The sequence below is a fragment of the Diaporthe batatas genome (assembly GCF_019321695.1).
Source record: "Diaporthe batatas strain CRI 302-4 chromosome Unknown Contig00016, whole genome shotgun sequence".
NCBI classification, from domain to species: Eukaryota; Fungi; Ascomycota; class Sordariomycetes; order Diaporthales; family Diaporthaceae; genus Diaporthe; species Diaporthe batatas.
In genome coordinates, this window is record NW_025408563.1 from 447,577 (window position 1) to 466,672 (window position 19,096).

Below are 19,096 nucleotides of genomic sequence, written 5' to 3' on the forward strand. Positions count from 1 at the left end.
TTTATTTTTAAAAATATATTAAATATTTTTAATATTAATATTTATTTTTAATTATTAAAATTATAAATTAAAATATTATATATAATAATAAAATATTATTATTTTATTTAAAATTTATATTTTAATTAATATAATAAATTTAATAATTATTTTTAAATACTTTTATTTATAAAGTTAATAAATAAATATTTATATAAATAAAGTTAAACTTTTAAATAAAAAATAATAACTTTATTTTTATTTATTATAATTAATTAATATTTAAATAATTTAAATTATATAATAAATTTAATATTTTATAAAATAATTTTATTAATATTAAATTAATATATAATTTATAATAATATTATTAAATTAATAATATTAATTTAAATGAATAAAATTTAATATTTAATATATAAAATATATTTTATAATAAATAATATTATAAATAATTATAAAATTATTATAAAGTTTTATATAATAAATTTAATTAAATTAACTTTTAAAGAATATATTTTATTTTATTTTATTTTAAAACTTTAATAATTAATTTTAGTTTAATAATAAAGTTTAAAAATATAAATAATTTATAATAATAATTTAATATAATAAATCTAAATAATATTAATATTTTTAAAATATTTCTTTTATTTATTTAATTTATTTAATTTATTTAATTTATTTAATTTATTTAATTTATTTAATTTATTTAATTTATTTAATTTATTTAATTTATTTAATTTATTTAATTTATTTAATTTATTTAATTTATTTAATTTATTTAATTTATTTAATTTATTTAATTTATTTAATTTATTTAATTTATTTAATTTATTTAATTTATTTAATTTATTTAATTTATTTAATTTATTTAATTTATTTAATTTATTTAATTTATTTAATTTATTTAATTTATTTAATTTATTTAATTTATTTAATTTATTTAATTTATTTAATTTATTTAATTTATTTAATTTATTTAATTTATTTAATTTATTTAATTCATTTAATTTATTTAATTTATTTAATTTATTTAATTCATTTAATTTATTTAATTTATTTAATTTATTTAATTTATTTAATTTATTTAATTTATTTAATTTATTTAATTTATTTAATTTATTTAACTTATTTAACTTATTTAACTTATTTAACTTATTTAACTTATTTAACTTATTTAACTTATTTAACTTATTTAACTTATTTAACTTATTTAACTTATTTAACTTATTTAACTTATTTAACTTATTTACTTTATTTACTTTATTTACTTTATTTACTTTATTTACTTTATTTACTTTATTTACTTTATTTACTTTATTTACTTTATTTACTTTATTTACTTTATTTACTTTATTTACTTTACTTACTTTACTTACTTTACTTACTTTACTTACTTTACTTACTTTACTTAATTTACTTAATTTACTTAATTTATTTAATTTACTTAATTTATTTAATTTACTTAATTTACTTTAAATATTTTTATAAATATTTTTAGAGACTTATTATTTCTAATTTACTATAGCTATATAGCGAACACTCAACAAAGCTCGTATTATATATATTTTTAAATACATATATTATAAAAGTAAAACTATTAGTAATAATACGGTATTTATATATTATTAGAATTATTAATTTATAAATTAATTATTATAATCTTTTAATAGGATAGTTTAAAGTATATAATCTAGTAATTATACTTTTAATTATAGTATTTATATTAATATAAAGATAAAAGTTATTATAAAAGATTAAAAGTATTTATATTTATTATAAGTTAATATATTTTATAATATATAACTTTATTAATATAAATATTATTTTTAAATATTCTTTAACTTATTATTAAATATTTTATTTTTAATTATTATATTTAATTCTTTTAAAATAAATCTTTTAATTATTATAATAATTTTATTAAAAGAATTATAAAACTTAATAATATTTATTTATTATTTATAATATTTAATATTAATTAATTCTATATTTATTTTATATTTAAAAGTTTTTAAATAAATTAAAATTAATATTCTTTAAAATATTTTAATTATTTTATTATATATAAATAACGATAACTTTCTATTTTTAACTTCATTAATATATAAATAGATAGTTAATACTTAAAAGTATATAAAGTAAAAGAAGTATTAAAAGGTAAAAGTAAAGAAATTTATATTTAAAGTATTAAAAATTAATAAAAAAGATTATTCTATAGAGTCTTCTAATACTAACTTAATAAGTACTTATAAATATAAGGAAGTTACTAAGAAAAATAGGTACTAGGTATATTAACGGAAAATAGTGGGTATGTGGACGGAAACGCTGGGTGTATGGACGCTGGCTCTGAGATTGAGTCTTCCACTCTGAAGCTTGGCATATTTTCACACCATCAGAAAGATAAATCGAAAACTGAGATCCACCCAGGAAACATGGAAATCAGAACAACCACCTACACAGTGCTACTCTCATGTGGTGATTCGTTGCCTCCAGCCCCCTCGATTTGTTTCGAGGAGCTCTTCTCCTCAAATCCAAAGTCCGTTACTAACTCTTTGCGAAGCTTGACCCTCCGCTCAAACAGTGCTGCCAGTGTAGACACGCTTGGGAATGCCATACAAACTAGCCACATGAGCTTCAAGGAGTCCACGTACGCACCCACTATTTGTTCTTTGGTTTCGCCTTGGATCTGGTTCAAGAACGCCGCTGTGCCATGTTCGTAGGCCCTTCCGCCCGTCAGAGCTTTACGGTAGATAGGATCATCCACGCCCCCAGCTAGTTGCTCTATACGATTGTTGAAAATGGCCGCCGGGATACTGACGCCCCAAATCATACCTATTCCGCGTAAAAGTGCCCAGGCCGCCGTACTAGAAGCTGTTTCCTCTTCCGATAATTCGGCCTGGACTGCGGGCAACAGTGCTGGAAACACAGTGCCAAGACCAGCTGCAATGAGCATTAAAAACCCCACCCACATTCCTGTTGTTGAGTGCTGATCCAACAATGAGCAGCAGCCGACGCCGATGCTAAGAATGCTTAATCCAAACAGTTGAATGAATTTGTACTGGCCTGTCTTAGCAGTAATCACACCACTCAGCGATGCGAAGACAGGCCAGGTGAGGACGAGGACCAGCAGGTTCAAGCCAGACTGGCCCGGCGAAGTGCCCAAAACAGACTGGAAAAACAGAGGAAAGAAGTAGATGACCCAAACAACCACTATGGCATGGTTGAAGGTAATGAAGAATGTGATGCTGGAAGTCCGGTTTTGGAAGAGGATCGGCGGCACGGAGGGATAGGAACATCGTGGTGAGTGCTCATAGACGACGAAAGCAAGTAGTAGCACCAATCCCACAGCAAGCAATGCAATGATGCGCGGGTCGGACCACTGGTATATAAAGCCAGCATAAGACAAGGCATATAGAACCAGTACTGTTGAAGCAACGAGTATCAGGGTCCCTGCATAATCAATGCGGCGTAGACTTGTCTGCCAGGGCATGCTGGCACGGTGGGAAACACGAAGGTACACATAGATAATGGCGAGGGAAATGGCGCCGATGGGGACATTAAAATAAAACGCGAAACGCCAATGCCCAGCACCGGCAAGAGCTCCGCCGATCAGGGGTCCGAAGCATGATGACACGCCGACGAGGGCAAACAGCAGTCCAGCGATGCGACTGCGTTCGCTCAAGGGGACGAGGTCGCAGATGATAAGATTCGCCAGCATGATGATACCACCGCCGCCAACTGCAAAGTCCAGAATCAGCTGTTAGATCGCCATAAATACATAATCTCAGACAGAGCAGTTTCGAACCATCTCTGCCGAGAGCCCGTTTCAAGAAGGGAACTCTCATTAGACCATGACAAACCGTCCAGTGTTAGGCAGGAGGTGGCCCCCACGAGTTTGCATACAATTCAGACAGGTAAGATAAAATTTAAACACACTTACCGCCCTGGATGCCGCGGCCAATGATCAGCATGGCCGTGTTCTGTGCGGCACCACATATCGCGCTGGCGGCCATAAACACGAAGATCGCCAGCAGGATGATCTTGCGTCGTCCCCACAGATCGGCAAACTGGCCGTAAAGAGGCTGGAAGATGGCGCTGGCGGCGGAGTCTGTTAGCCAAGTCCAATCGCATGGAACAGAAAGAGCCCGGAGGGCCGCAAGGAAATAACTCGCCTTGTGAGAAAGTAGATGTTGGTCACCCAGATGTAGGCATTGCCAGTGCCTAGGTCAGCTGAAATTGTAGGCAAAGCAGTCGCGACGATAGTGCTTTCGATCGAGACGAGAATAGACGCGAGACTGAGTCCGGCAAAAATGAGCCAAAAGCGCCAATCCCGTGCACGGCTGCTATTGGCGCCACCCGCCCTCGAATCGTTTCCACGAGGAGGCATCTTAGACATGAAAAGCCAGCGCGGAACAGAGAAAATCCAGCAACCGTGTGTTCGACGAAAATCGGACTGTTCCATGTTCATTACTTGTTAATAGTTGGTGTATTTCCGTGATGAAAGAGGAACAAGTGGGCTAGTCTGGGTTGGATTCCAAACAGTTAGGTCTGCGGCAGGAATTTTAAAAGGTAGAAATGAACGAACTAGCGGTGAGGATCTAGGTCTCTTCCTTAAGGGTTAATTATACTACTAAGTAACACCTTCTAAGTAGATAATTAAGTTTAATAACTCTAACTTAATTTTATATATACTCTTTTAAATATAAATAATAAATAATATATATAAAAGTATTTTAAATTATAAATTAAATTTTTTATTTTTAAATTAAAACTTTTTATTAAATATTATATTTAATTATTTATATAAATAATATTATATAAAAATATAATATTTAAAAAAATATTTTATTATTTTTTAAAAAAAGTTTATTATATAAATAATATTAATATTAACTTTACTTTTTTAATTAATAACTTTATTAAGTTATTTAATTAATTAATTTATTTTAAATTATTAGTTTTTATATAAAGTTTTTATAATATATAGAATAGGTTTTAAGGTTGTATAGATTAGGCTTGGAGTAAACTCTGAGTAAAAGGCCCGCGAGTTCCCCGAATCCGCGCTCGCTTCGGCGTTGGTCATGTCAACCCGTGGAACTAAGTATTCCACCTTACAAACGGCTGATAAACGGCTGATACTCCATATAATATCAAATCTTGTGTTTGCGATAGGCGAATTAACCACCTCTAAACCAGGCTCTCTAAGAAAGATTGTTTCTATTTAATGACATCTACGATATGCCTCGTGTCCAGTCTTGGCGTCGCGGACGGCATGGTCGTCTGATCCACAACGCCTTCCGCCCACCCATCCTAACTATCCATCCAACCCGATGCAGCCAGGAACCAAACATAGTAATAGCAGGGTGACCGGGGTACTACTCCACATTCTTTTCCAACAATCCAGGTCACTCATTCAAAAGCTTGACTGATCTGGACACTCCTCACCACGGGCTCAGATAGTTACAATCACTCTGCCATCCCCAGTGACATATGGGCCGAGGTTGTATCTTGTGGTCGTGAGGCTAAAATAATAATACCTTAGTACGAGCCAACCTTGTTCGTTAGTGAGGTTACTTACCACCAAGTATGATACCCAGTAACAAGACATCGCAAGCTATCAAGATATCTGTTGATATCGCCGCGTTGCTCAGGCGGGAATCGGCCCAGGATTTCGGCAGCTTTGCAGTCAAAGCGAGTCTTGCATCCTATGGTCAGACCAACAATCTCCTTGACGGCTTCATCCAAGTTTCCGCCTTTGTCCAGGCATAGCGTTACCAGACTCGCGTTATTCCCGGAGTACTGTTTGTGCGCATTGTCAGCCTTGATTGAGAAGCATGTCTCCCCGAGGGTCTGATGCACGAAGCCGTCGTATTTACCATCTCATTTTTGAAAGAGTAAAGATCGTTGATGCTGCCAAAGTGTCAGATATGAGACAACGAGCCGACCAATACGGGGCTTACAATATCATAAGATCCCGGATCTCCGCCCAAAGCTGGACTAGCTCCGAAATCGGGAGCACGTCCGTGTCAGGAAGTCGGACGCCCGAGGCATATCTGCAGGAAGAATAACGCATGAACTTTAGCAAAGTACCGGGGAAGAGCCAAGATCAATCTTGGAACTTACTCGGTCGCAGAGCAAATTGTGTACATGCAGACCGTGCCTCGTCGTAGAGCCATGTAGTTTTCGAACGAGCGAATCTTACCCTTGTGCGAGTCTATCTGTTCTTGAACTAGAGAACGAAGGTAGAACCTGAAGTCTTCGAGAAAGAATAGCCGTTTTTCTTGGAGACGAAGTCAGCAGTCTTGTCTAGGGACCAATAACACTTGAATGCGCCAAGTTACCTTCACAAAGAGCACAGCGTAGAGCCTGACCAACGTCATGAAATAAACCAACGAAATCATCAATTCCACCCTCGGGCTCCTGGTAGTCGTCATTGACTCCCAGAGTGTAGGCCGCATAGTCCAATGCCTGTTGTGTGAGGGCACTGAACTGTCCGGCGTCCTCGAAAAGCTCACCATCCTTGTGGTCCACCTTGTCGTCGAAGAAAAACAGCCAAGCTGTGAGAAATGTCATGATACACAGAGGAGCGAAATCCGCATTCATGTACATTCTGGCCTCCAGTTAGTAAATGAGAGGTCACCCAGGGCTTTTCTGGGAAAGTGTGGGGGGGGGGCTGTTGTGCACCCTGCGCCGCATAATGCATAATCATCCATCTCCAGCTTCTTGAGCTTCTTTGGGTTGGACATCATCCTGGAGAGAAATTATTATTGCTCGATTCAGTGAAACACAAGATGGGTAGGTTGGTCCTACAACTTGAAGTTGTTTACCAGAACTGGTTTCAGCATCTCATACCCACTGTTGGTATTCCTGGCCCAGTCTTGAAAGATGTCATTGAAACTGGGAATAATCATCTGCTGGCCTTTTAGAGATGCAGCCAAAGAAGGTTTGTGATCATCCGCTTTCTGTGTCAGCGGCTGCATTAGGATAGGCTTGGGCGTGTCCACAGTAGGATAGATGGAGATGTGGCCTTCTTCTCCAGGTCCGAAAGCCTCCATCATAGAACTAACAGTTGCTGCCATCGTTGCTATTGCAGCCGTATACACTGATTAGGTGGTGATAAAGTGGCGCAAATGCAGGTATATATAAGAGGCGAGGCTCGAGGCTCGATTTAGCAGAAGCAAAGATCTGTTTACTCCCGATCCGATAAAGTTTTAAGAGTAGAGAGTTTTAAGGCTATGAATCTTATATTTATTATAGAAATTATATCCTTAAGTAAGTAGTTTATAAATAATATATATAATTATACTTATTTATTATAAAGGTTATTATTTGATTATTATAAAAAGTAATATTATTATTATAAACCTTTTAAAATTTTAAAAAGTAATTTAATTAATTTTTAATTTATATATATTTTTAAAGTAGAAATATTAATATTTCGTTTTATAATATATTTTATAATTATTATATATAATATTATTATATATTATTAGTATTTTAAAGTATAGATCCTTTAAATATATATAATTATACTTATTTAATTAAAGAATTACGTATTAATATTATTAAATATCTTTAATATAAATTTCATCTAACGATTTAAATAGCTTCATACATTTAATTTTAGTAAGGGATGAAGTTGATAACCCGTGCGCGTCCCGAGTGGCCTAAAAGGGCAAGTCCGAGAACGCCCGTAGACTAGTAACCTTGCTAATACAACCACCGCAATTCCCATTCTCTGTAGATTTCCGAGCAACCTTGTTCTCAAAGTCCCTTACACCCTGTGGGGATCAATCAGCCACGCTTTGACTATTTAGTTTGGATCTAAGATTCTTGTTACAACGCAAGAAAGTCAATCGGACGTGCTAAGGCGGAGAGATCCGCCTAGCGTAGACGCGGACTTCGTAATAATGATGCCACATCTTCTAGCAGGAAGCTTAGAAGAGAAGATCTAAATGTTATGCGAGATCTCAGAAAATTTCAGGGGCGTTTCCGGCGGCGCCTCAATGCCCCTGCAGACATGGTGAGGGTGAGCCTTCACGGACCGAAAGTTAGGGGTCGGTGCCACATGAGGCTCCGAAGTTCTTGACTTGAAATCACAGCCAACCAACGTTACCTGTCTCACAAGATGAATGTACTACACCTCCGCAGGGGAACCAAACCTTCAAGCAGGTTCTATTCTCTGTCATGGGTTGGCTGCACATACAAGGTCGCGCTTCGACGAACTTTCTCACAAAAGCCACTTGTGGTGGTGAGCTCTAGAGGTCACCGAACAGCGTTTTGTGTAGTATCCGGCTTCCTTTCAGGATTCTTCCGCGGCAAACCCCAAGATACCCCGATTCGGGGCAGGAAAGTCTGTTGTTTTTCCTCTGAAGCAAACTCTACTTAGTCCCAGCCCTTCGGCAGTCAATGTCGGTACACCCGACTTTTTCGGTTGGCCGACCCCGTACAACATCCCCTGAAAAGGATACTAGAGCCTACAAGTATCCCCTCCTAGACAGGGATAAAAAGCCACCTCGCTTCAAGATTGCCTTACTCTGGGCCCGCGAAGAGGCACTCTATAGTAGGGAAATAGAGAGCCTTTTAAATGAGGTACAAAGCTTTAGGCTGGGCAGCAGGCTTGGTTGATTGTATCATGTGGGTGGACGCAAAAGGCTGTTTGGCTGCTTTCCAAGGTTCTAATTATTACTCGAGTAACTGGTTCCCGAACTAGCTTTCTCCATACTTTCTGTCCCCCACTTTCCGTCCCCTTCTTTCCGTCCCCCATTTTCCGTCTCTCATAAGCTGCAATAGTGTCATCATCACTAGGATAAGGGAAGGGGTCTTATTGGCTTGGGAAACAAAGGAAGGCTATTGTTTAGTTATCTCTTGTTTTGCGAGTATCTTGTTTTTGTAATGCTTGCATGCTGCTCACCCGCCTCGTATCACTGCTCACTCAGCATGGAGCTAACTTATCTATGAATCAAAAAAATGCTAGGAGTGTGCGTGGTAGAGGACTTTCACGGATTCTTACAGCCTGACACTTCCACACAGTATTTGCAAGAGTCCTGAATACAGCGAGATCCGCGCCTTCAAGGGAGGCACCATGACGACAAGGTGGTAGTTAAGTTCACCACACCAAGCACAGAGCTGGCAAAAGTAGTCAAAATGATGGAAGCTTATCAGTCCGCAATCTGTTTACGAAAGACCTAACCTCAATCCCATTCATCACCACAGAATCTCATTCATGGCCAGAATCTCCATAAACACAGTCTTTGCATCTCATACTGACATGAAAAAAAAAACTTCCAAAATTTCACACATGAACAAGGGGTGGTGAGATTTGAGCTCGCCTTTCCAATACCACTTTTAGTTCTCGTATGAAAACGAGGAACCTGGATTAAGTTTAAGCAATTGTGCCATCCAAAGATGCATGAGGTTTCACTCACCCATATTCCTCGTACACTTTATCTCCATCCACCTGGGTCAAGTTGTAACGGAGGAGTAGCCAGGGGATCATCTCAAAGGCTGTCAGTCATGAACATAATAACCTCGCTGGTGCCGACAGCGCTTACCTTGGACATTTCCAGCCAGCTCAAATCTAGAAGCGGTTTCGTGCGTCAGGACACATGGACAGATCTGGGAACAGGAGTCTGGAGTAGCTTACTTCTGCCTATGCATGTTCGAGACCCGCCGCCAAAGCTGACTTAATTAGTCCGGCCCATAGGCCGGACCTATGTTAGCAACATCTCGTTAAATAGCGATTTGGTAGCTCACAGAAGAAACTCTCTGTTTTACAAGTCATTTGTCAGCGGGTCTGGAACCTTTCATCTAGGAATAAGGTGTGACGTGGTCAGGAGACCGGTGCTCTACTCACTCAGTGCGGAAACGTTCTCTTTGGAATCAAGCCATCTCTCGGGCCTGAATTCGTTCGCATCGGGGCCCCAAACCTGTGGCAGCCGGTTGATAATGTATGCACTTGAGCCTACAATCGTCTATGGCGAATTCGTCAGCAATTTCTCTTGTAATCTCGTTCAATTTAGTCGGAATAGGGAACGAGAGATAAAAAAGAAAAGAAGAAGCGACTTAGCCAAGCGTGACTTACTCCTTCCGGGGCGAAGCGGCCGTCAACATCCATACCACCCTCCGGCACAACCCTAGCCAACGGGGAGCCGATGGCTGGGTACAGACGGACACCCTCGTACATCGCAGCTTGTAGATAGGGACATTCCAAGGTCTCTTCATACGTAGGGGGGTCGCTGAGTTCCCCCCTAGCCTTCTTTCCCTCCAGCTCCTCCATCAGGCATCTCATCTTGTCGGGATTGCGGAGCAGGTGCAGCATGGTGCCCCGAAGGGAGGTTGAGGTGGTGTCTGAGCCGGCGAAGATGTTCGTGCTCATCATGTACTTGATGTTCTTGTCGTTCAACTCGGGTTTGGTCCGCTGCACGTCAACAAGCAAGCCTACCATGTCCTTCTCGGTCCGTCCCCTCTGCTTCCACGACTCTACCTCTTCCTCTGACATGTCGAAGAATTTCCCGTGGCGGTCGTTCAGACCTACCCAGTTGCCAATTATGGGAATCAGCGCATTGTGGATGTTCAGCAGCCATGGCGCATGCTGCAGCCAGCCGATCGAGGCGATCGACCGTTGCAATCGGGCCAAGATACCGTGGTCCGCTCCTGTGTCCACAAAGCCAAAGGTTCTCGAGAAGCTAACCGCTCCGACAACATCTGTCCTTCTCATTAATCAAGTAGACCTTTGGGGTTGAATCCTGCAGAACCTCGCTTGGGCTCAAGTTTAGGGGGGTGGGGTGGGGGTGTTAACAAACTGACCGAACGCGAAAGCCTGCATCCACCAACCCAGATCGATAACCTCGTTTTCAAGCTCATCAAATTTTTTCTGCAAAGAAAGAATGACTGAATCCACTGAGGGCTGTAGCGAGCGAATTGTGTCCATTGTATAGGCCCGAGCGACCAGCCTGCGTTGGGCTCCATGCACAACCGTATTTGTCTCTGTCGACAAGTCAAAAGTCCGGTGACCCTTGATGACTGAGTATGCTGGAGACTTCACGAACAGGTTGGACTTTGCAGCTCCTGCTAGGTATTAGAATACAGAACCAGAAGATCTGGGGCCAAGGGCTTCCGATACCGTAAATCTCCTTGTGAGCTTTCGGGTCTGCGATGCTTCTTTAGATTTCGTCAGCGGGGGCCAGTGGAAACGAGGAAAAGAAGACGCCTAATTTCTCACATCTCATTCGGTGCAAGTCGTACAGCCGCTCCGTACTTTGCATGCATTGCTATCAGTTCTTGGTGCCAAAGGCTGTTCTTCGCCTTGTAGGCATACCAGCCTCTGGATAGCTTGGCCAGGAAAGGTCCGGGGAAATGGGCCAAAGGATGATAGAAGCATTGGTATACAATGTATGCGCAGGCTGCCATCAGTGTGGTCAAAAAGACCGCACCAAATGCTACTTCGGGCGAGGTAAAGCCCTGTGTCAATTCCACGGATGGTAAGTGCATCTTGAACAATTGGATAAGGGAGTATGGCAACAATGCTGAAGAATATTTCTCAAATCTACAAAATATTGACGACTCGTGGCTTAATCGAATAAGCAGAAACGTGAGCAGACAGTTGGGGAAGAAAAACCAGTTGTGACCGTCAGGGGACATTTCGACACGAAAGAGGTTCTCAGCATATTTGCGGATGGGTTTATCATCTGCCAAGAAGCACTAGAATAAAAAGGTTGTAAGGTGAAAGTCTATAGATCGACCGATGAGATCTGGCATGAGAGTTTTCGCAACCGGTTTATCCGTTGGCGCTGGCGTGTAAACCAGGCCTGATTTACACTCCTCCGGACCTGCGCTTCAAGTTGGCGATGTCACCCTGCCAAAACACTTCACCCTGGTGTCGCAAGTCTGATTGCCTGGTTGACAGGCGATTTACCCACATTTTACGCTCATGTCCTCGGACCCAACCTCAGGGCAAAGGTCTTGTAAACGAAGTTGTGAGGGGTAGGTGACATCTCCAAGCGCGGGGCCCGATGAATGTACTGTACTGGTTGATGGTGCCGCTCACTTGGGTTCCAAGGTTAGGAAGAAGACGACAAGATCAAAGTCTATGCATGCGGCGAGCTTCTCTCATACATCTAGGCAAAAGTTTATCCATGTGAGGAGCTTCTCTCATACATCTGGGCCGAAGTTTATCGATGTGACCAGCTTCTCTCGTACGTGTAGTCTTAGAACACAAGAATAACAGTAATCTAGCTAGCAGAATCGGTAATTACTAACACTAGAATAGGATGATGTATACCTCTTACTCCTATAATTTTTAAAATAACTATATCTTAAGTATTTTATATATAAATAATAATAATAAGTCTATAAAGTAGAAGTTAATAAAGAAACACTTAAAAACTTTCACTTTTTAATTATAAAAAATAATAAATATAAAGTTTAAACTAAAGAATATAATTTTAATTAAGTAATATTAAAGTTAGAAATATATAATAAAGTATAAGTTAAACTTTTAAAAACTATATAATAAGACTATTATTTTTCAAATTTAATATATAGCTTTAAATATATTAAAGTAAATATTAATAATTAAATCTATTATAATACTAAGTTTTATTAATATATATATTATTATTATAAAATAGGATGTTAGGATATATCTCTATGGTTGTACCTTTGCCGCTTTACGGTTTTCTTTACGGTGTTAGTCTCGATCAGCGTTAACACCGACATCACCTGAACGTACGAAACCATTAATAATCATCATACAGGTCACTGGATTCCACTGAGAGTTCTTCCTATGACAGACTTGCAAGCACCGTGGAAACATTCTGCAGGCCAGGGATTCTCTGCAACATGACGTTCTTACTAGCTGTACACCAGCAATTGCAGGCATTCTCGCCATGGGCACTGACATCAGTCTTTCTGGGTTTACTGGTCATTGCATATTTGGTGCGCGACTTTGTCACGTGGTGGCGCCTACGGCACATTCCAGGGCCCTTCCTCAACTCGATCTCAACGTTGGTCTTGATGAGACAGATATTCAACCAGAAGTCAGCCTTTTACTTCACTGAACTTTCGGATCAATACGGTATGATTCCCGTCTTACACAAAAAATCACACAATGGAGCCAGCAATTTGTGCAAGGGACGGGACTCGCCCCTGTTAGGTGTAAACACAGAAGCTCACATAGAACACAGGACCTCTAGTACACGTCTCTCCCAGAGAAGTCATGATCACCGACCATGACGCATTCCGCTACATCAACGGACTCCGAAGCGAGTTTAAGCGAGGTCCATTTTTCACTGCATTCAGGTTCATTCCCAACAGAGATAACATCTTCAGCATCCAAAATGATGCGTACCATAAAACCCACCGTGCAAGGTTGGCCCCGGGGGTTAGTTACCAGCCTTCTGCGATCGCATCAACGTTTTAGACCCATCCCGAGGGGCCCCGTGAGATGTATAGCTGACATTTTTGCCAGTATGTTGGCCGCGAGAACGATGGCTATGATGTCTACATAGACAGGCAGCTCACGCGGCTTTGGGATCTCATTGAGAGGAAGTATGTCGCGACTCTCGCTGAAAGCAGCCGCGTGATGGACCTGAACGCCATTTCGCACTATTTTCCTCTAGATGTGATTGGCGACGTCGCAATGGGACAGCACTTCGGCTATCTGGACGAGGGAGAGGACCTCTACCGCTTCGTCACGGTCAACGGGAAGTTTTTCATCTACGCCGTCACACTGGCCTGCCAGCCGTGGATGATTAGTCTTCTCCAGAAATGGCCGCTCAGGCTGCTCATGCCCAGCGATGCCGATGTCTACGGCTTTGGCAGGATCATCAGGTGCGCTTTAGACCCCTTCATGAGCCTCGAGGCAGAGCCGGGGGCGGGCTTTTGCGTCATGAGCTGACCAGGGGTCCAGCGTTTCGACCGAAATAATCGACCAGCGTCTACAGCCGTGGGCCGAGCCCAAAAGGGATATGCTCCAAGCCTTCATCAAGGCCGGCCTGACCCGCGACGAGCTGATCCAAGAGTCCATAGTACAGATGTAAGTCGAGCCTCAGCCCTTCGCAAAACACCTAGCTCATACGTGTCAGCGTTGCCGGTACCGACACTATCGGGTCAAGCATTCGGATGACGACAGCGTGCCTGCTAAGCCGCCCGGACGCATACCGCCGTCTTGTAGATGAGATTGACGCCGCAAGTTCCGAGGGCGCACTCTCGACTCCCGCGACCTTCGAAGAGTGCCGCACGCTTCCATACTTGCAGGCCGTTCTCAACGAGGCCATGCGTCTGTATCCGCCTCTGACCGCTCTGGCGTACAAGGAGGTGCCCGCGGGCGGCCGCACAGTCGCAGGATATTTCCTGCCTGCCGGAACACAGGTCGGCCAGAACATATACGGCATACTCCGCGACAAGGCATACTGGGGCGCGGATGCCAACATGTTTCTTCCTGAGAGGTGGCTGAATGCCAGCAGCTCACGCGCCAGGGACATGGCCGCCATGCTGGACCTGACCTTTGGCCATGGCAAATTCAAGTGTCTTGGGCGCCAGCTGGCGCTAAACGAGGTGAACAAGTTCATTGTTGAAGTAAGTGCTCGTTGGCTCACTTGAATCTCTGCATCATTTCTGAGATCCCGTCGCTGATCGAGGATGCAGTTTCTGAGGCGCTATGACTTCGCTGCGGTCAGCGTGCATGATCCACTCGAAATAGGAGCGTCTTTTAGTTGGCCTGCTGAACGATTTTTACTAAGGGTTACAGCAAGATATAAGGTAGACCAAGTGAAACCCGAGGAGACACCTCTGGTATCCTTAGAAAGCTCGAACACTTCAGAATAGTTTATTAAGGATGTCGTAACTGCTCGCGCTCCATGTTGCGTTGATCTGTTTCACTGGGGTCATTTACTGTTGCTATTTCATCGTGGTCGCTTCGCCTTGGTGAGCTGTTTCGCTGTGATAGCTACTTCAGTGTGGCTATTGACATACAGCTTCTCATAATAAATTTGAAACGTTTGGAAGAAAAAACGTAGGAAGTGCATTCATGGGCTATCGCCTCCACAACATAGATGTCTACCTAGGTAAGATCTAAGAATACCTCTTCCTGCCTCAATTTGCTTTGCCAAGAGAATGGATGGAGTGTAAAAGAAAAGGTGTAAAGGAGCTTCGGGCCCGCCGATGCGGCCAATTCAGGGCTCGTTTTTTCTTTAGTGGCCGGCCTATCGGAAAGTGCACCTAGAACTCTATCACAAGGCTTGATATTGTAAGCTGACGGATAGTACCAAAAATGTGTTTGGCCCACCGGCCCCGCCCTTGAAACTTTTAAGCGATTCCTTTGGCATTCTCCAAAGCTGACAGATACTAGTATACGATTCGGGAAATCAGAAGAAATCCCACGGTCTAACGAGAGGTCAGCGGATCGTCTCCTCTTTTGATTCAGAGAATGATACGAGGTTCGAAACAGGGCAGAGATGGGTGCCCGCAGGGAAAAAGTCGCATCGCCGAAGTCTTTTAGGACTGTGACTTCCATTTGATACATTCGAACCTTGGGTTACTGCAAATCCTACATATTGTGTTTTTACCACTTTTATCTACACTGCTTGTTTTAAAAGCCTAGGTCTTGAGCGTTTGCCACTGTATGCAGGCGCCATGTATGTCTTCGGATGTGTGCGGAATAGCAGCGAAACCAGGTACTGTATATCAGCTAGAGTAGAAAGACCAGGCCGTTCGGCGGAGAATATTGGCGTGCGTAACAGTCACCAAACTACTTATTTGGGGGACACTAGTCGGAGAGCGATCTATTTATGTCATGGGTCTGACTGCGCACAAATATCCTCAACCCACGATGTGAACCACCTGAGTGGGTGTGGGGGCGGGGGCAGTTTGTCTCAGCCACCGCCTCGACCTTGGGGGCCCATGCCATATTCGAGCAAGTGATCCACGGAGAGGCGTTCCAAGGTCGCCAATAGATGCTAGACTAGGCCATAAGGTCTTTCAGGGGGATTCGCTTTTCGCAGTTTCGGCTTGTTGAAGAGGATGCATACAAACGAGCTTCTTGACCTTTTCTGAAGGTCGTCAGCAAAGCCGACCGACCCAGATCGGCCAAATTAAGCCCACTTGGACGCCAGAACGGGTGTTACTATAAGGAAGGACACAAAATAATATTTCACTGTGGCAGAATGGGAAAATCCTGGGAGCACGAGACTGGAGAAATCCTCACTTCAATCAATAATGAAATGAAGGGAAACTTGATAAATAAAAGGGCCGCCGGTTTTCGAGGGAGTCATAGTTGAAGAATCATATTAAACAGTCATCTCAGACAATCTAATCATCTCTTTGCTTCACTGTTCAATTGTCAACACTATATATTCAACCCTCTACAGTCACCTTTGTCAAAATGGCTACCCAATTCATTCTCGTTGCAATCCCCGGCCATGCGCCCCTGGAGCCATCCCGTGCCCACTTCACCGATCTGGATGGAAACCCCGTCCAGCTCAGCTACGATGACACTATCAGGATCCATCAACTCTACGCCGGCATCCTCCCCAGTCGCCTGCAGGCCGCCTCGGCCTGCGAGTTGCTAGCCCGCATCGCTGAGCTGCCCGGCATCACGGAGGTCCAGGAGACCGGGTCCACCAGCCGGCGGACGGGCACGGGTGCCCACGCCGAAGAAAACCTTGTGGCGCGCATCGCGCAAACTATGATCGACAACAACAACTCCGCCACCGTGCAGGCGATGTTTGTCTCCCTGGAGCCGTGCCACGACAGATACGCCGGCCACAACTGCAGGGACTTCTTCCGCGCCGGCCGGACCCACGCCGGTGTCGTCAACGCGAGATTTATCCCGGCGTACAGGTGGACGCCCATCTTCATCTTCCAGAGCCAGCTTCCTGAGGGCGAGACCAGCGAGTGGGGCAAGATCAAGGCCATGGGTAAGGGGATGAGGGAGGTGACCCTTCAGGAGTACATGTGGGACACTCCAGAGGAGGCAATGAAAAACTTCAGGCGGTTCGGCAGGGAACAGCAGGGTTCTTCCTCACAAAATAGCGCCAGGCAGGTAAAGAGTGCCGCCCCAGTTAAGACTGCCGCGCCAGTCAAGACCAGTGCTCCAGTGAAGACGAGTGCTCCGGTCAAGACCACTGCTCCGGTCAAGACCACTGCTCCGGTCAAGACCACTGCTCCGGCCCAGACTAGTGCTCCAGTCAAAAAGATTGGGTCTAAGAAGTGATATGAATTGGAAGGAAGAGGATGTTGCGAATGAGGTGTGAACGCGTCCCGGGGTGTGCTGGTAGAAAAGGGGTTTGTCTTGTCTTTTTCTTTTTTTGAAGTGGTTTGGGGTGCATGTGTTAAGGCTGAATCTAGAGATTTGTTAAATATATACATATACATGGTTATCAGGAAGCTCTGTGTGGTCGCTGTCTCCCGTGACTGGGTTGATTCGAGGTTATTTTACGAACCCGAGGCCAGTAAGTAAGTATGTCTACTGCTATAGAACACTGTACATTTACTTGTATCAACTGTAGATCCCTCATCTCTGGTCGAAGTCAAATCCACTGCTGAGCTGAGATCCAGGGTGTTCAGACATGAAAAGTAGAAGTACCGTCAACTAACAATTGTCTCCCTTTTTTGAAACTCGGCTTGTTTCAACACATGTCTACTTCAAACTCCTAATGAAGACTTGGTCACTATCATTGTTGAATAGCGGATGAAGTAGGATCCATGGATGTTGTTAAGATCCCTTTCTTATTGGGGTGATCATTTAGCGGTCAAATTCTAAAGAGCATTGGGTGATAACGGTTTGGCCCTCATAAGAAGCATTGCCCCTTGAAGAGACAAGTTGGAATGATAATAAAAAGCCTATTATTTGCATCTTATAATTCATATAGAGCTGTGTTCCGTTCTTTGAGTGGTGATAAAGTTCAGCATGAGGGTGCTATCGAGCCTCACACGAAGCAGTCAATCCGGTTATCTTTGCGAGATCCCTTGGTTCAAATGTTGGGAATACTGCAACCAATTATATTTCACTCTCAAACTATACAGAAACATCAATCCTAATTGCAATACTCCTCACTTTTCCTCGATGTCGTCGGACTGCGCGTCCTCGTCCTCTGACCCCTTTTCCTCCACGTCGTCAGATTCCTCGTCCACGTCATCAGATGCCTCCTCCACATCATCAGACAGCTCCTCTGCATCATCTTCTTGCTTTTCCTTCTTGGCTTTATTCTCAGTCTGATGGCCCCCTTCAGCCTTCTGGTCTGCTTCAATCTTAAGCGCATCCTCATTTCCTGCCTTGGCGTCCTCTTCAACTTGCTTCGCAGCCGCATTTGCATCTGCGCCAGCGTTCTGGTCACCTCCTTTGCTCATCAGGAAGTTGATATCCTCCGCATTCTTCTTGGGCTGAGCATTCTCAAAGTAGACCTGCATTGAAACAGGGTCGGACTTTATCTTGCTCTCGCCCCACCAACTCCAATCCTCCCTCTCCCTCTTGCCATGGCGGATGTACGTGCCCGTGTCGAAGATGTATATCTTGCAATTGACAACCACGTCCTTCTTGACCTCCACATCTATCGGTCTCAAGAGCAAGATCTGCCCCTGCACGTCCTGGAAGTCATCTTGTTCGTAGTCGGTGCAGACGACGATGTTGTACTGGTCAAACGTTGCTGTGCGAATGGAGCTGATAGCATTGTCGAGGAAATGCTTGCGGATGCTGGATTCATTGTCGTCATTTCGAGCCTGCTCTTTGAGCTTCTCGGCCTCTTGACATGCTATCTCCGCTAGCTTGGTGCTGGCTTCTGCGATGCTCACGATGTCAATGTCCCCCGCGCCGCTTCCGCTCCCAATAGAAGCGGCTGTTCTTGTTAGTCCCGCCGAATAATTATGAGAGCAGGCTGGGAGCATTCACCTACCTCTGAGTACAACGGCTGCCATAGTAATTGAGAACTTTGGAAGTGGCAAATTTGGCTGTAATAATAAAGAGGGATATTGATTTAGTCGCGGTAGTCCCGGTTACCGAGCTCAATACTCTATATTGACACACAAGATCATGGTTGACACTCTCAACAGCTGGGAGTTGGCCTTTATTTTATATGTAAAGACTGCAATTATAGATGTTGGGTAAGTTCTG

General features: G+C 42.3%; 6 protein-coding genes across 6 annotated transcripts; 2 read left to right on the forward strand and 4 right to left on the reverse strand.

Moving 5' to 3' along the window:
* Window positions 1-2,437: 2,437 nt before the first annotated feature.
* Window positions 2,438-4,447, reverse strand: KVR01_011749 (uncharacterized protein; the record flags this gene model as incomplete). Its single annotated transcript, XM_044782977.1, has 3 exons — window positions 2,438-3,723; window positions 3,926-4,080; window positions 4,143-4,447. 3 exons carry the CDS (start codon window positions 4,445-4,447, stop codon window positions 2,438-2,440), a joined length of 1,746 nt encoding a protein of 581 aa, XP_044639458.1.
* A 990-nt stretch (window positions 4,448-5,437) lies between these two features.
* Window positions 5,438-7,040, reverse strand: KVR01_011569 (uncharacterized protein; the record flags this gene model as incomplete). Its single annotated transcript, XM_044792107.1, has 6 exons — window positions 5,438-5,507; window positions 5,946-6,038; window positions 6,109-6,145; window positions 6,327-6,595; window positions 6,670-6,735; window positions 6,838-7,040. The coding sequence occupies 6 exons, from the start codon at window positions 7,038-7,040 to the stop codon at window positions 5,438-5,440; spliced, it is 738 nt and encodes a 245-aa protein (XP_044639278.1).
* Window positions 7,041-9,409: 2,369 nt separating this feature from the next.
* On the reverse strand, window positions 9,410-10,705 carry KVR01_011781 (uncharacterized protein; the record flags this gene model as incomplete). Its single annotated transcript, XM_044791325.1, has 4 exons — window positions 9,410-9,484; window positions 9,540-9,565; window positions 9,842-9,959; window positions 10,070-10,705. The coding sequence occupies 4 exons, from the start codon at window positions 10,703-10,705 to the stop codon at window positions 9,410-9,412; spliced, it is 855 nt and encodes a 284-aa protein (XP_044639490.1).
* Window positions 10,706-14,109: 3,404 nt separating this feature from the next.
* Window positions 14,110-14,589, forward strand: KVR01_011617 (uncharacterized protein; the record flags this gene model as incomplete). The annotated part of the gene is made up of 1 exon (XM_044790133.1): window positions 14,110-14,589. The coding sequence occupies one exon, from the start codon at window positions 14,110-14,112 to the stop codon at window positions 14,587-14,589; it is 480 nt and encodes a 159-aa protein (XP_044639326.1).
* Window positions 14,590-16,369: 1,780 nt separating this feature from the next.
* Window positions 16,370-17,200, forward strand: KVR01_011507 (uncharacterized protein; the record flags this gene model as incomplete). Its single annotated transcript, XM_044793970.1, has 1 exon — window positions 16,370-17,200. One exon carries the CDS (start codon window positions 16,370-16,372, stop codon window positions 17,198-17,200), a length of 831 nt encoding a protein of 276 aa, XP_044639216.1.
* An 839-nt stretch (window positions 17,201-18,039) lies between these two features.
* On the reverse strand, window positions 18,040-18,900 carry KVR01_011657 (uncharacterized protein; the record flags this gene model as incomplete). The annotated part of the gene is made up of 2 exons (XM_044789401.1): window positions 18,040-18,821; window positions 18,879-18,900. 2 exons carry the CDS (start codon window positions 18,898-18,900, stop codon window positions 18,040-18,042), a joined length of 804 nt encoding a protein of 267 aa, XP_044639366.1.
* Between the last annotated feature and the right edge of the window lie 196 nt (window positions 18,901-19,096).